This window comes from Cricetulus griseus, chromosome 4, assembly GCF_003668045.3.
Source record: "Cricetulus griseus strain 17A/GY chromosome 4, alternate assembly CriGri-PICRH-1.0, whole genome shotgun sequence".
NCBI classification, from domain to species: Eukaryota; Metazoa; Chordata; class Mammalia; order Rodentia; family Cricetidae; genus Cricetulus; species Cricetulus griseus.
The window spans coordinates 103,256,315-103,273,149 of NC_048597.1; the positions used below are offsets into that span (position 1 = coordinate 103,256,315).

The window sequence follows — 16,835 nt, forward strand, 5'->3', positions numbered from 1 at the left end:
TAGGGTACACAAATCATACCTCAACAAAGATGTTGCATTTCTGAATTAGTCATCTAATCCCAATAATTTCAGAGACCACAGTCGGAGAGCCCCTATTATGTGGAGGTACTTCGGGGGATGGAAAGATAAGATTGGATGAGTCTAAAATGGGTCTGTGCTCAAATGGTTCACGGATAGATAGGGAGAACCACACTGGGATCTCCTTATTGGAGTCCTAGAATGTCTAACCTTGGACTGATTTTTCCTTTTTAGATCCACCGAATGGGGACAACAGTTAGCACTTTCCACAGCCAATATTTGGGAGGAGGGAAAGAATCCCCTAAGAGGCGCCCACCACCTGCTGTTGCAAGGTGCCTCTGCCCTGGTAGGAGCTCAGCTGGGGTCTTTGTTGCTGGGAAACATGGCTTCCACCTGCTCTTCCGTTACCCAGGGTCACGCGTCTGGAGCTTGCTTAGCAACGAGCCTTTTTCAGGCAGCATGGCGAGCAGAGACTCAAGCTCGAGCGACTGGAAGACCGAGGGCACACCCGTGACATTGAGCACCGCCGTGCGTGAGCACCTGCGGAAGCTGTGTCTGCGTGAATTTCCGTGTGGCACCGGGAGCTGGGTGCGTGCTCCCCACGCCGGGGGTCGGGGCCAGAGGGGAGAAGGATCCAGCAAGGGTGGACCTGGGACTGGGCCAGAGTAGCCGCAAGGAGTAGGCCCGAGTAAGTGCTACCTAGCTGCTTTGGGGGTCAGGGCATGCTCAGATACAAGTTTGAGGCCTGAGGGGAGGTTGGGATGTGGTCATTTGGCATTGGCTGATTTGGGAGTTGGGATGAACTGAGGGGCCTGGAACACTGAAGGAGTTGAGGGACCAAGTGTCCACCTTGCCATGGGGGCACCGACCCAGAATGGACTGACCCAGCACATCAAGCTGACCTTTGGCCTCATGCTAGCTTAGAACACCTGGCTGGCCAGGCTCCAGATGCCAGCGTGAAGAGCTTTGGTCTCCAACAGTTTGCTCTACAACCCCTCATGAGAAGATGCAGAGAAAATGCCCCACACCATGCTCTGGGGCTAGGGAGCTAGCTTTCCCCTTTCTGGGGATCCGGTGGGATGGGTCTTCCCCCCCTCCATCCTTGCCCCCTTTCCTCCTGTATCTGTGCTGGACTTGGGACCCCTAGGGTGCTTGCTACATGATCTCTGCCCTCTTCCAGGCTGAGAAGAGACTGAAGGGAAAAGCCAAGGGCATAGTCAGCACAGCTGGGGGAAAAAACTCTGGTCCAGCAGGGCAGGAAGGTCCTTTCCCTGTTACTTCATCTTGTGTACTCACCCTGCTCAGAATGCCAGCACCAAACCAAACCAAATAAAACAAGCCCAGAAAATCCCAAGAGCCATGTTTCAACCATTGCCTGGAGGCGGTAGATTCTGAGGAGCGACTCATCTTTTACTCACCAAAGTTCAAGTTTCACCTTTCACCTTGCCACCTCTTCAGAAAGCCTTCCCTCAGTGAATTCTCAGGTTCCCAGACTGCCCACCAAGCCTCCTGTACACACTTGTATCAAGTGCTGTGTCAAACATGAAATCTCCTTTTATTCATCACAATATTTTTAATCGTGTGTCTCTGTGTGGGCATGCGCATGTTAGGACTGGAACTCTCAGGCTGAAAGACTGAATTGGATCTCCTGAAGTTGGGATTACAGGTGCTTGTGAGCTGCCTGGCATGGGTACCAGGAACTGAACTTGGGTCTTCTGAAAGAGCGGCAAGTACTCTTAACCACTGAGCCACTTCTCCAGCCCTGAAATCTATTCTGTTTTGCACATTCAAAGTTCCCAACTCCAGAGTGAAGTGAAAACAGGAAACTGGTATTTGAACTATTTTGTGTCTTGCTGGCACACATAGGTAATCTTAGCACTTGGGAGGCTAGGGCTGGAGGACTGAGAGTTCAAGGCCAGCCTAGGCTACACAGCAAAGCTCTGCCCCCACAAATAATTACCGTGTGCCAGGAACATAGCTCAGTCAATAGAGTATTTTTCTGGCATTCACAAAGCCCTGAGTTTGAGCACCTATATCTCATCACACCTAGTGCAGGGGTGCATGCCTGTAGTCCCTCAGCTTGGGAGGTAGAAGCAGGAGGCTCAAGGGGTTCAAGGTAACCATCTGCTTGAGTTCAAATCCAGCATGGTCTTCTTAAGACCCTGTCTCAGACAACCAGGAGCAGAGCAATGGCTCAGGGGTAAAGTTCTTCCTGTCAACCCTCAGCCCTGGGGACCACATGGTAGCAGGAGACCAGCAGCTCCTGCAGATTGTTCTTTGATACCGTGATGGCTATTCTTGGTTACATATAGAATTAACTAAAAATCCAGGTAGCTGGGTTCATCTGTGAGGGAGTTTTTCCCTTAAAGTCATCTAAAGTGAAAAGGGCCACTTTTTTTTTGTTTGTTTGTTTGTTTGGTTTTTGTTCTTTTGTTTTTTTTTTTAGACAGGGTTTCTCTGTGTAGCCCTGGCTGTCCTGGAACTCATTTTATAGACCAGGCTGGCCTGGAACTCACAGATCTTTGCCTGTGTCTGCCTCCTGAGTGCCAGGATTAAAAGTGTGCACTACCATCACCTGGCTAGAAGACCCACTTTTTGGTTTTTCGAGACAGGGTTTCTCTGTGTAGCTTTGGAGCCTATCCTGGCACTTGCTCTGGAGACCAGGCTGGCCTCGAACTCACAGAGATCCGCCTACCTCTGCCTCCTGAGTGCTGGGATTAAAGGCGTGAGCCACCAATGCCCGACTAGAAGACCCATTTTTAAAGGATCTTTTGAGGTGGGAAGATCCACATTTATCTGGGCCACACCTTCAGGTGGCAGCCCACTTAAAGAACATGGAAGAAGGAAGCTTGCTCTGTTTGCCTGCTTGCTCTTCTCCCTGGCAAGTCCACTCCTTCACCGACATTAGAGCCTACTCCTTTGGGATTCTGGCATATACTGAAGATGAGTTGAGACATCCAGCCTTGTGGTCTGAATTTCTGTTGGATTCTTGGACCTTCCATTGGTAGACAGCCATTGTTGGACTAGCTGGACCACAGCCTGTAGGCCATTCTAATAAGTCCCCTTTAATCCCAAGTGGATGTATGGTTTCATAGTCTATAAATTCTGTTCCTCCAGAAAACCCTGACTTCTACAGAGTCCCATATGCACTTGCAGTGGTGAACACATGACCACACCCAGGCACAATACGGTAAGTCAGTGTGAGAAAGCTTCCATCTCTCCCTCTGCAGAATAAGTCACGCTTTCTTCCTAAAACATGTCGAACCTGGAGGAACTTGGTGCCCAAGGAGGAGGAGACCGTTAGTGTTGGAGAGGAGAGTGTGGAGGCGCTGCTGGGCCTGGTGCGAAGCGAGCACTCTCCTTGGGCTTTGCTGAAGGACTCCAGTGCTGAGGACCGGTTCCTGAGAGAACTGGCCATCCAGAACCCACTCATGATCAAAGACACTTTCTTCTACTCGTACTTCAGGTCCCTGCGGGTTGTGGACAAGGGGGTGAGCACTGGGTGTGAGCACTGGAAAGGGAGGGCAGCCTCGGGAGGGAGCGGGTGCGGGGAACCCTGTCTTAGAACTCTCCCTCGGCAGCAGGAGAGTCCAGAGAAGCTCCGTCCTGCATCCTCTTTGGCTGACTCCTTGCACACTCTGCAGTGGGCCCTCCTAGTAAAGACCTTTCAAGGGACCACACTGTTTCTTTTTACTTTGAAGTGTGAAGAGAGGGCCTGGAGAAGGCTGGCTAACATCAAGCCAGTCTGCTTTTGAAATGGCAAGGATGACGAGCCTCCCTGAGTCCTTCCTTCCTTCTCCTGTGACCCACTTAGACCATTTTGTCTGGGACTTTCTGAGTCCTGGGGAAACCCCCTACTCCTGGGCATACTAGGAGATTTGGTCACTTAGGAAAGGGAACCTCAGCCTGGAAGGGCTTCTGATGTCCTTGAGGCCACAGGAAACTGGGATTCATGGGTAGGGTGATGAGGCAGCTGGTAGCCCCTGCTCCATCTGATCCACAGTAGTTCTGGAAGACCAGGAAGGCCAACTATTGTATGATTTTCTTGGGAAGATGTAAAATTCAACAGGATGTGCCAACAGCCCTAAGAATGACTCACTGAAGTTCATGTTGATGAGCATAGTGTGTTTATTGAGCTGCTTACAGAAGCGAGGGATGCAAACATCCCCTCCCTACCCACGCCTCCCTACATCCTTCCATTCTTCCATTTACCAAAATCCTGTTTTGTTTGGCTCTGAGTTCACAGAAGGGTTTTTGCATGCCTGATTTCTCAGTACCACACAGAACTAAAGCAGTAGAGGTGACTGCAAGGTGCAGACAAAACTAGACCATGCCAACCAATGTTTATGTGTGCTCCAGGACCTCTGCTGGTCTCAGGAGACACTGTCCCACCAGGGGAAGGATGTCTTGCTTGGCCTAAAGAACAGCTAAATGGCAGCTTGCAGCAAGATGGAATTACCCCAGTGGCTGGTCCCTTGGACTGTGGTAGACAAAAGGATTCTTATTTTCCCAAGAGTCCCCTGATCCAACATAGGAAGGACATAGGACATTGGCCTGGAGATCAAAAGTCTGCTTTTAGAGTCGGGGTTGGGCTGCAAGAGCCCCTTAAACTCTCAGAACTGTGCTGGGGGAAAAGATTGGGAAGTTGGTAGAGCTGGGGCTTAACTCAGAATGAATGAGCCGTTGCAGAGCTTCAACCGGGAGAGATGTCCCCCACAGGTGTCAGGGGTCTGGACACTTGTTCCCCAGTTCTTGTGAGAGGCATTGGAGCCTTTGGGAGGTGCAGTCTTGCTGAAGGAAGTCAATCACTGAGGGTCTGTCTGAAGCTTCCTCTCACTTCCTTGTTCTTTCTGCTTCCTGCATGTGGTTGCCATGTGATCACTCAGCTTCCTGCTCCTGCAGCCAGGCCTTCCTGTCCACTAGGAACATCTAGCCCTCGGCAGCCAAAAGCCAAAACAAACTCTTTCTTAAGTGGCTTTGTGGTGGTGTTTGGTCACAGCCCCAGAACAGTGGGCTAACACAGCTGACACTGCCCTGGTGTCATGTGCTACCTGGCTCGCCAGAGTCCTCTATTTCCTTTCTTCCAGGTGAGTCTGGTGGACAAAGACCTCTTGAAATTTCTGAAGCTGGAGGAGTTGATTCTGAGTGCCAATAAAATTGAGGAAATTGATGCTAACAACCTGCCCCCGACACTGAAGGTACAGGTTCTGTCTGTGTGGGGTCTCAGAGCCAGCAGCTCCGAGGTCCCCCCCCAACCTGTCCTGCACTGCTCTGGCTAGGGTGGCTGTGTGCTGAGACTCAGCCCCAGGCTTATACAACATAGGTCATGTTACTCCAAAAGGTACAGAATCCTACTGGACTCTGCAGTCCCTCTCTTCCACGGTGCGTGCGTGCCCACAAGAGCCAAAGGAAGGCCTCAGGGCAGTTCTTATTCACTAGCCCTGCAAGTCACAACAGCTAGAAGTGGGAATGCTACCTGTGACCCGATGAACAGATAAACAAATGTGGTCTCTCCGTCCAATGGAACATTGTTCATTGATAAAAAAGGAAGGGCATTGATAGTCACCTAGAAAAATATCACGCTAGATGAAAAAAGCCAGATTTTTAAAGAGAGATTTTTTTTGGCATAGTTTCTTAATTTTTTTCCAACTTTTTTTATTTGAATTAGAAACAGGATTGTTTTACATGACAATCACATTTCCCTTCTCCCACCCGTCCTCCCCTATCCACCCCCACCCCCACTAAAACCTTATCTGTCACATATCTTTTCTGCTCCCCTGGATGGTGAGGCCTTCCATAGGGTGTCATCAGAGTCTTTCGTATCCTTTGGGATAGGGCGTAGGCCCACCCATCTGTGTCTTGGCTCAGGGAGTATTCCTCTATATGGAATGGGAAGAGAGATTTTTTTTTAAGATTATTTATTTGTATTTTTATGTACATTGGTGTTTTGCCTTCTGTGTGAGGGTGTTGGATCCCCTGGAACTGTAGTTACAAACAGTTGTGAGCTACCTTGTGGGTTCTGGGAGTTGAACCGGGTTCTCTGGAAGAGCAGCCAGTGCCCTTAACTGCTGAGCCATCTCTCCAGTCCCGAGAGAGAGAGAGAGAGAGAGAGAGAGAGAGAGAGAGAGAGAGAGGTATAATGGCACTTAATGAAATATGTGGAAGTGAAAAGTCCACAGAAACAAAAAGCCAGCAGAGGTCTCCGGCTCGGAAGGACCAGGAGAACTTACTGCTTAGTGGGCTTTTTGTTTGCTTGTGTTTCTTTCAGATATCTGTTTGAGGTGGAGATGGTAGCTGGCATTATGAATGTAGTGAAAGCCTGTGGATTGTATACTTGGCAGGCAAATTTACATGATAAAAATTTGACATGTTAAAACAATAGATGAGTATTAGGGAGATAGCTGTCAGTAAAGGGATGCTTTGCAAGCATGAAGACTTGAGTTGGGGCCCCAGAACCCATATGAAAAATGTGGGGTGTGATTTTAATGTCAGTGTTAATGTCAGGGATCATTGAGACTGTCTAGCCCCCAGCCTGTCTGTATAGTAAGTTCCAGGTCAGTGGGAGACCACCTCAAAAAACATGGGAAATAGCTTTTGAGGAAGCTGAGGCTGTCTTCTGACCTATGCACACAAACACACACACACACACACACACTAATGTATACACACAAAACAGATAAAACTAACTTATATACACAAAGCATATTCAAAGGGTAGACCAGACTTTATCCTGAGTCTTCAGCTAAGCATATCAAAGTGGCACCACTGAGAATAGCGGTCTTAGTGCCTTGTCCCCAGCCCGTGCTCAAGACAGTACCAGATGGACCTTAGGCAAGAAGGAATGCTGCTAAAGCAGATTTTATTCTTTGGCCCACCCCATCCCTGTATATTCCTATGGGCTAAGAAAGTGCTAGGGTATGAGTTCAAGGCCAGTGGTCTCCAGATCAAGTTCTAGGATAATCAAAGCTACACAGAGAAATCCTGTCTTGGAAAAACAAAAACAAACAAGCAAAAGATTCTAGACTGTACTCGTCTGATCCCCACCACTCCCTACCACCTCCCCTTCTAAACTGTAAACAACCTTCCCTTCTGCTACAGTGGGTTCTTCCTGTCCCCCTACCCCCATTTCCTTTCTCTCTTGAGACAAGGTGTTGCTGTGTAGTCCAGGCTGACTTGGAATTTGCTGTGTAGCCCAAGCTAGGCAGGAAGTCAGAGCCTTCTGTTTCTGGGCCCTGAGTACTGGGTTATAGTACTCTTCCTATGTTAGTTTTTATGTTTTCAGTTTTATTATTTTGTGCCTTGGTGCATGTGTAAGGTCAGGGAAGAACTTTACAGTTGTTTCTCTCCTTCCATCTTGGGATTTGAGAACTCTGGTCATCTGACTTGCACACCAAATGCTTTTACTAGTTCCCTCCCAACCCCGCCTGTTTTTTGAGACAGGGTCTTATGTACTCTAGCCTAGACTCAAACTCACTAAGTACTAAGAGTCTTGACTCTTTTGGGGGAGGGGTTGAAATCAGGGTTTCTCTGTGTAGCTTTGGCTATCCTGGAACTCACTCTGTAGACCAAGCTGGCCTCGAATTCACAGAGATCCTCCTGCCTCTGCCTCCCCAGTGCTGGGATTAAAGAAATGTGCCACCACTGTCTGGCAGTCTTGAACTCTTTTTTGTGGGGGATGGAGGGTGGGTGAGACAGGGTTTCTCTGTGGCTTTTGAGGCTGTCCTAGCACTTGCTCTGGAGACCAGGCTGGTCTGGAACTCACAGAGATCCACTTGCCTCTGCCTCCCAAGTGCTGGGACTAAAGGCGTGTGCCACCAACGCCCAACAGTCTTGAACTCTATCCTCCTGCCTCCCCCTCTCAGATACTGGGTTACAGGAGCACACCATCATGCTGGGTTACTCAGAGCTAGAGATAGCACCAGGGTCCTGCACATGCTAGGTAAGGTCTCCACCAACCGAGCTACACCCCAGCTTCTTACTGTATTTTTTAAAGCAAGTTGGCACCCAGACTCCCTTCTGCTGAGTTTCCCAGGGCAGCATTAGGAGCCCGGTAAGGGAGACAAACCCCTGCAGTCATGGCTGGCCTGTCCTTTCTCAGGTGCTGGAGCTGTATGGCAACTTGATCACCAGTATGGAGTGTCTGTGCTCACCTGCACCCCCCAACCTGCAGCACCTGGGGCTAGGCCAAAACAAACTGCTGGGTTCTCTGGAGAGTCTGTATGTCACCTCCAACAACTGGTAATTTGGGAGCCCCGATGGATGGAGGGAGAGCTGTTGAGACAGAGGTGTGAGTGACTGGGCCCTGAAGGACTCAGTTTTGTGTGTTCTGTGACTTATACATGGCTGCTAAACCCACACTCGGATTTTATCTCACTCAGTCACAATGTCCCACTGAAGTCCGGGAGTGACAAGGATGACAGGGGCTGGTGGCCATGAGTGAAATCCATACTTATAACAGGGTCCTCAGCTTAGCTCTGTGCAGCACTCTGGCCTGCAGCTGCTGGGTCTCTACCTCTCCCTGCCCTTCCTTGTGGAAATCAAAAATCTCTCCAGGCAGAGCCCAAAGTCTTCTATGGGGTAAACCACTCCAAGCTGAGGACCACTGTCTAGAGACAACTCTTGGGTGCTCCATTGTAGCTGAACATCCATTAGAGCATGTGCAGGGCACTCCCCCCACTCCCCACCCCCATTTTATGTCTCCTTGGTGGAATAACAGTGGAAAATTTCAAATTCGGGATAGGAGAAGTGTGAAGAGGTCAGATGCCATTTATAAAAGGCCTTCACAGGCACAGAAAGATGGCCCTGTGAGAAGCCTCAGGGTTTTAACTCCTGTGGGTATTTCCATACGTGGAGTTTTGTACTGCCCCCTACCCCTTCTGTTTCCCCTTCCCTTCCCCTCACCCCTTTCTTTTGAAGACAGGATCTAGTGTAGCCCAGGCTTGCATCAAACTCAATGCGTATCTGAAGATATGGTAAACGCCCAATCCCCCTCCTTCACCCCACCCCGGTATCTTAAGGATGGTCTAACCATTCCCTCCTTGGGATGGAAGGTGCCATGGAAAGGGAAGGCCCTCTCTGTCTGGCCTCAGGCTTCCTCCCTTCTCTGCTGCTCTCATCCAGTCTGCATAGTTGTAGGCTCACTGGGACCCCTTCCTTCCATTGTCTGCTGCCTTCAGCAAACAACACAGATAGGAAACCATGTACTTGATCTTCCTGGGACAGCCAGTTTAGGTTCATGCCATCAGCTGAGGGCAAGTGTCTGGCTTTTTGTTTTGTCTTGTTTTATTTTTTGAGACAAGGTTTCTCTGTGGCTTTGGAGGCTGTCCTGGAACTAGCTCTTGTAGACCAGGCTGGTCTTAACCTCCCAGAGAACTATCTGCCTGCCTCTGCCTCCCGAGTGCTGGGGTTAAAGGCATATGCCACCACCGCCCTGCTGTATCTGGCTTTTTGATTCAAAATATGTATCATGACCTTGGGCTTAATGCCAATTCTGGGTTTCACAAAAAGCTTGCATGAAACCCATTTTTCACTTTTAAAAGGGAGCTCTTTCCTGGGAATCCATTTCTCCCTAGTTCTCTTGAGGAAGGGTGACATTGTGCAAGGCTTGTGATGATCCCCTATATTGTTCCTCTTGCCATTTTCCAGGGACTGGCCAATAACCATCATAGTAGAACAGGCCATGGGTAGAGGGGAGACAGAGGAGATCAGCCTGTGAGAAAGCACTGGGGTGACCATGACAGTTGGTGTGACAATGTTCCCTGGTGCTTCCTTGGCCTCCGGCCTCGGTCAGCTTGCTCTGTGGTTTGTGGCGTGGGGCAGACCTCTACCTGCTCCTGTCTTCATCTCTACTGGATACCTTGGCTTCATCTTTGCCCGCCAATCTGTCTCATTTGCTCATACTAACATATTTGTTCTTCTTCTCTCATATCCCCTAGAAAGTGAGCAGGAGCAATCCCTGTGGCCTCTGCCATTATTGCTTTGAAGACAGATTTTTCCAGCTCAGTCTCTCTGGATGCCACAGCCTGGTGCACCCTCCTTCCAGGTCCCCATACTCACCCTTCTCCCTTACCTAACCCCCTGCAGCAGTTTCCAGCATGTTTGTCAGTGGGGATCTGTGAAGAACATTCTAGAGGCATGACACTAGGCTGATAATTTAATGGAGAGGGAAGTCCAGATGGAAGTGAGGTGAGAAGGGCTCTGGGAGTCCATGAACACAATCTGCTCTGGAAGAGAAAGGAGCTAATCTGGGTCCAGACAAAAGGTATGCGGCCCAGAGTGCTTTCCTGCTCTCACTCAGGTCCCTAACCAGCATCTTGGCCAACCTTCCAGGCCCAAACTCGTCTCCTTGGACCTGGGCTTCAATGACTTGACAGACCTGCAGAGCATGATAACAGGTCTCAGCACCTTGCGGCAACTGAGGCTGCTGATACTGCAGGGGAACCCACTGGCCCTGGTGCCTTACTACCGAGGCTTTACTGTGGACAGCCTGGCACACCTCTGTGTGCTGGACGACGTCATCGTGTCTCCCAGCGAGAAGCACCAGTTCCGGGGACTCAGCGTTCATGGTGGTAGGTGCATCACACATCCTGGCCTCTGCTTTGCCTGCAGCTCTCCATTTGACCCTGACCCTGGTCAGGTACATTAAGTACCTCACTTGGGCTTTCTCTGTGTGAGATGATGTGGTTGGGACTTGGGGCCAGCTCTGTTCTTCCTGGCTCTTGTTTCTGTGGTGGCCAGACATCACCCCCTTGTGGCTCCTGACACAAGGTGCATCAGAGCCCTTTGTCATCCCGGTGGTGTGATGGTGGCAGTAGTACCTACAGTCACAGGTATCAGCTGAGGTAGCTGGTGTTCTCCACCTCTCCATCTCTCAGAACTGTCTCTGCTGAGCACCTCTTGGCACCCCATTTGGCAAATAGGCAAATAAGGTTTATCCCTACCTCACTCCCATTGAACTTGGCGGAGATGCCACTCTAAATCTGGGGGGTGGGGAGGTTGCCAGACTTATGCCTCTAACTCTGGGGGGTGGGGAGGTCGCCAGGCATATGCCTTTGCTTTCCCTAACCCAGCCCCAGTCTCTCAGCCTTGCTGTTACTTCTTGCAGACCTGTTGGCACATGAGGCACAGTTTGTGGTAACCATTGGAAATGTCAGGGGGGCTATGGACTCCTCTGTCTTGGACCCAGAGCCAGGACCTGAGGGCCCTTTCATCAGCTACAGCTATTATGTGACCTATGACTTTGTGGAAGATGAAGACAATGAAGGGAATGCGTTCCGCAACAGGATGAGGGAGACACAACCTGAAAGTGATCTGGCTGAGGTGTGTCCCGCCTATCTAGGGCCTTCAGGCTTTTGTGTGCACACAGAACAGCTTTTTAGGGCCCCCCAAAAAATCTTCCACACAGAATCACATCCCCCTCCATGCAGGGTCCTGGTTTCAGCCTGATAGCCCCTCTCCCAGGCAGGGTGAGTCTCAGCCATGCTCATGTCCTGTCCCTGTGACACCTGAGGAAGCAGAGCAAAATTTTACCCTCATGCCAGTTGTCCCTGGTCCCACTCTGGAATTTTCACAATGTCTCCTGCCCGACCTCTGCATCTCAGGCAAACCCAAGAACACCACAGGGGCAGAGAAGTGTGTCATCTTTGTCCCCATGGCCTTTGTTTCTGCCTCCTAAGTTTGTGTGTCGGGTCATGCTTTTAGTTTGTGAAGGGCTGGGGTGTGGCTCAGCCTGCATGAGACCTTGCACTCCATCTCCGGCACCACATTTGCTGATGTCAACGGACACTCACAGGAATAATAGTCTGAGGTGTGTTTGTCCTTGCCAGCAGATTGCCCAGCCCGCCTCCAGCATGGAGCAGTTAGATGAGGAGGTTCATGAGGAGGACCAACAGGATCTGTTGGAGGACCATCCAGGGACCCAGCACGGACAGTCTCGCCTGACCCGCCGTGGTGTCCGCCAGGGGATTCCAGAGTCTCCCGAGGGCATGTCCAAGGAGATGGCTGAGTTTTTAGCTGAGGAGATGGACGAGGAGTCTGGGATAGAGTCTGGGATAACAGATATGGAGGAGTCAGAGACAACCATTTCCATCCACTCGGAGCCCCTGCCACAATCGATTAGCTCTTCAGAAGAACTGTCCAAGCTGCGGCCACGCATTGATACACGACTCTGTCCATCCCCAGGGTAGGAGGAGAAGGCAAGGTGGCTGGGGGTAGGCGGAGCATCCGTGGTTGCCACAGCCAGAGCTGCCCTTGCAGCTGAGCCACAAAGAGCCACCAAGGCTGTCTTCTCATTAGTTAGCCTGTAGCTGTGAGCTAGTGGTAGCTTTGGGCTTAGTCCAGACCCTTTTCTGGAGCCCTAACTTCCCACTCAGTACAACTAGCTCCAGGCACCTGAGGGTAGAGGACAAAACTCTCCAAAAGATTGACTCTCCTGTCAATACAGCTTCCATCTCAGCTATTGGAATCTGATTCTTACAGCCATTAATTTTAAAAAACAAAAGACCCCAAATCAAACATGCTTATTTTCTTTATATGTGTGTTTTTCCTGAACAAACATGAGTGTACTGCCTATGCGTCTGTTGCCGGAGGAGTCCAGAAGGTTCAGGATCCTCTGGAACTGGAATTATAGCTGGTTGTAAACTGCCATGTGCATGCTGGGAACTGAACCTGGGTCTTCTATAAGCAGCAGCTGGCAATCTCTGAGCTATGTCTCCAACTCCTTTTAGCTTTTCAATCCATCTGGGATGTGTTCATATAAAATGTAGCAAGGCACTCGCTTCAAGGCAATAGGTTCTTTGTTTTGTTTGCAGTACTAGAGGCTGAAGCAATGAGCCTAACCTCCTGGACAAGTGTTCTATGGCAGAGCCCCAGCCCTTGTTTTACTCTGTGCTTAGATACGAACACTCACTAAGTTTCCTAGGCCAACCTTGAACTTGGGGTCCTCGCTGAGTAGCTCAAATTCCAGGTACCACCAGGCCTAACAACCATGTTTTTGTTGCCTAGTCAACCCAATTTTCATGCATGAGCATGTGTAAACACACACACACACACACACACACACACATGAGCATGTACACGCACGCACGCACGCACGCACGCACGCACGCACGCACGCACGCACGCAGGCACGCCCGCACGCAGGCAGGCAGGCAGGCACACACCTACACCTTTGTAAGTATTGAGTGATAAATTTCCAGCTGGCTTTGGTAAGAATGCAGGGAACAATGTAGCTATTTAAACACAATGTGGCTGAACTCTGACTCCTGGTGCTTTGACCTTTCATCAGCTTTGCTTTCCTGGGATGTGAGAGGTTAGCTTCTAAGCGTTGTTGGGTTTATCTGTGGTGCTGGGAGGGACCCAAGTTTCAGTGTCTGCAGAGCTTTGTGCATGTCTTTGGAATTCTGGCTTTTCCACATTTGATATGTCATGCCCTACCACACGACCCAAGAGAACTCTCATTGCCATTAAAGTATCAGTTTGTAATGACTTGTGTTTATGATGTTTTTCCACCTTGCTGATGTTTTTTTAAACTTGGGAGTTGAGCATAGTGGTACAGACCTACAATTCTAGCATTTAGGAAGCAGAGACAGGGGGATTACTTCAAGTTTGAGACCAGCGTGAGCTATTTAGTGAGTTCCAGGCAAGCCAGGACTACAGAGTGGAACTTTCTTTCAAAACCAAAACCAAACAAAAACCTTTATTGATTCCAGCTGGTGGGTAACAGCTGTTCCACACTGAGCATGCCCAGAAGGAATTGTCAGCTCAGTCATTTGTCTCCCCTTTGCCAATGTTTCTTCCTGGCCTTTTGGTTCTTCTGCCCAGGGTCTTGGCCTTCACACTTTGTGGCTGTTTGCTGTCTTCTTGGGCATCCCTTGGCAGCCTTGCCCCAGGTTGCCAGCACAGCCCCTAACAATTACACCATGTGTCTCTCATTCCCAAGGACAGTCCTCTTCAGCACTGTCCGAAAGCCCTGGTCTGATGTCATCCCTTGCAACTATGAGATGAAGCACATCCTCAAGGAGCTGGTGCGGGTCAAGGCCTTCCTGCTGGCAGGGACCACTGTGACTATCGTAGAGGAGAAGGTGGGCAGAGCAGTGGGCTCTAGCCTCTCATTGGCTGGAGAGTTGTGTCCACATCCTTTCCAGTGATCTTTTTGTTATCATGTTGTCATATCCCTGCTCCCTCCTTCATTACCTCTCAGGGCCTTTTCAGAAAGGACAAGGTGGGCTGGGGCCCCAGTAACCAGCCTCCCCTGCTCACCTCAGCCTAGATCTTGTCCTCTAGACCCTCTCCTGGCCTGTGATGCCAACTCCTGTCGAGAGTCCCATGTCTGGCAAGAAGGGGAAAGGAGACAAGAAGAAGAAAAGAAATAAACAAAAGGCAGTGGCTGCCAAGGTAACTGCAGGGCCTGCTTGGGTCATCTCAGGGCAGGGAAGGGAGTGTGGCCCAGTCCTGCTCACACCTGTGCTTGTGGCCACAGGATAAAAAGGGACTCAAGAAGAAAAGGGAGATTCCCAAGGAGCTTCGCCGGGACCCACCCGTGCTGCGTGTGCTGGGTAGCGGCCCGGTGTTCCTGGAACCCTTGCTGGCAGGGGAGCCAGCAGTGACCACTGTGTGTAATTTTGGGGTGGTCCGCACCCCTGATTCTGACAAGCTGACTTATGCCAGGGTACTGAAGGACCCTTGGTCTTGCCTTTTCGTCTCTGCCTCCCTCTTTCTTCTTTATGGATGGCTTGCTGGGCCAGGCAGGGATAGGGTGCGGTCGTGGGTGGTGACAGGGGCCCGTGGAGGGGCCCTGGTTGTGTGTCAAGGCTGCAGCACACCTTTGATGGCCCAGGTCAACCACCTCCCTCAGCAGGAGCACCCAGTTCCTGGATGAATCCAAGCCCAGGGAGGGGTGGGTATCCTCCAGAGTCAGCCTCTGGGCTGCCATCAGTTCCAGCAAGCCCCTGGCTTTGTGGTTCTTTCAGGATTCAAAGAAGACAAAGAAAGTTCCCAAAAAAGGTAAGTACCACCAGTGGCCACAGAGGCCAGGGTGGGGACTGAGGCTAAGAACCACAAGAATAAGGGGACTGAAAGTGACTTCCATCCTGCTCAGAAGCCACTCTAGAATTGTCCGGATAGCCGCTGAAGCATGGCTGCCAGCTGCAGGATGATGTGCTGGGAAGGGCATTGGGGTGGGAACTGGGCTCCGTTGCGTCTTCCTGGCTCAACCCTGCTTTCCCAGGCCTATACTCTGTGAAAACCTGCAGTTCTCAGCTGGATCTGTCTTATGTTGGAGTTTTTAGCTTCCTTCCTTCACCTTCCCCATCCATCCCCTTCTTTCTTCTTTTGTTTACCTCAGGATTCCCCTGCCTCAGTTTCCTATGTGTTAGATTTGAGAGTTTTTGTTGTTATTGTTGTTGAGTCAGGGTTCTGTCTCCCTGACCAGGCTGGGACTCACTATGTAGATCAGGCTAGCCTTGAATTCACAATTAGTGGGGCACCATTAAAGTACTTAGAGATTAATTTTTAAGCATTAGGTGTCTTTAGTTTGACTTTTCTAAGAAAATAAAAGTGCAAGCAAATGAGTCCCCAGGGACATACGGGCTGCAGGTCTCCCCAGCCCTGGACGTGCACCTCCCTCATCCTGAAACTTCAAGCCCCATTCCCGGTCTTTGAGGAACTCAGCTTCCGCAAGAGATCAGTAAGGCCTTGAACGTTAGCTGTAATAAAGAATAAGTTCAATTGCATCTCTTGAAATCATTGAATAAGACCCAGCTTTTTGAGTTGCAAAAGAAATTAGGTGTTTTTACTGCTAAGCCTAAAAACCTGAGTTCCATCTCCCCACCCACTTGTCCCTCTGACATCCACTTTCAAGCCACGGCCCATGCACAAAGTAAATATATAAATAATTTAAAAGAAAGAAAAAGAAGAAAAGACACTGAGATTAGGGCAGTGGTGGCAAAGACCTTTAATCCCTGCACTCAGGAAGCAGAGGCAGGGGGTCTCTGAGTTCCAGGCCACACTGGTCTACAAAGCTAGTTCCAGAACAGCCAGGGCTACACAGAGAAACACTGTCGGGAAGAAAAAAAGAGACTGAGGATGTAGCTCAATTCGTGGAGCGCTTTGGTGGCCCTAGGTTTGCTTCCAAGAACTCTATGAAAGAGAAAAAAAAATTGTAGAGTGTTTTGTTTTGTTTTTGAGGAGGTCTCACTTAGTCCTGGCTATCCCAGAACTCTCTTTGTAGACCAGGTTGGCCACAAACTCACAGAAACCCACCTGCCTCTGCCTCCCCAGTGCTACGATTAAAGGCATAGGCCACCAGGGCCCAGCCTCTTGTTTACTTCTTGAGACAGTTTCATGTAGCCAAGGCTAGCCTTAAACTCAGGTAGCTGAGGGTAATCTGAAACTCTCAATCCTCCTGCCTGTCCCTCCCAGGCTGGCACCACCATGCCAGGCTTGAAGTTTTTCTAAACGGAGAACAGGGCTTGAAGTTTCAGGATGAGGGAGGTGTGCACGTCCAGGATTGGGGAGACCTGCAGACCATATGTCCCTTGGGACTATTTGCTTGCACTTTTATTTTCTTAGAAAGGTCAAAAACGGCGATTCAAACCTTGGAAAGCACGTATCAGCCGGAGCCCCTGACTGTGGAGATCCAGATCCAGATGCTTCAGTACCGCTCGGTGGAGGAAGCATTCCTCAGTCTGATTTGACTAGCCGGGAGAGTAAAGGATGTTCTGCGGCTGGAGCTTGGTTGTCTGTCTGGCCGGCGGCCGGGGGCCGCGGGGATGGGGTTGGGGTTGGGGTTGGGGGTGGGGGCGGCAGCCCGGAACAGA

General features: G+C 50.2%; 1 protein-coding gene and 1 long non-coding RNA gene across 2 annotated transcripts; one reads left to right on the forward strand and one right to left on the reverse strand.

Moving 5' to 3' along the window:
• The first annotated feature begins 234 nt into the window (after positions 1-234).
• Positions 235-16,724, forward strand: Lrrc43 (leucine rich repeat containing 43). The gene is made up of 12 exons (XM_035443316.1): positions 235-606; positions 3,249-3,509; positions 5,106-5,216; positions 8,117-8,256; positions 10,348-10,586; positions 11,123-11,337; positions 11,877-12,199; positions 13,958-14,099; positions 14,302-14,412; positions 14,519-14,686; positions 14,988-15,021; positions 16,588-16,724. Exons 1-12 carry the CDS (start codon positions 262-264, stop codon positions 16,710-16,712), a joined length of 2,214 nt encoding a protein of 737 aa, XP_035299207.1. The 5' UTR covers positions 235-261; the 3' UTR covers positions 16,713-16,724.
• Positions 13,617-16,752, reverse strand: LOC118238659. The gene is made up of 2 exons (XR_004769520.1): positions 16,613-16,752; positions 13,617-14,347 (listed from the first exon to the last, which is right to left on the reverse strand). It is a non-coding gene; the product is annotated as an uncharacterized LOC118238659 (long non-coding RNA).
• Between the last annotated feature and the right edge of the window lie 83 nt (positions 16,753-16,835).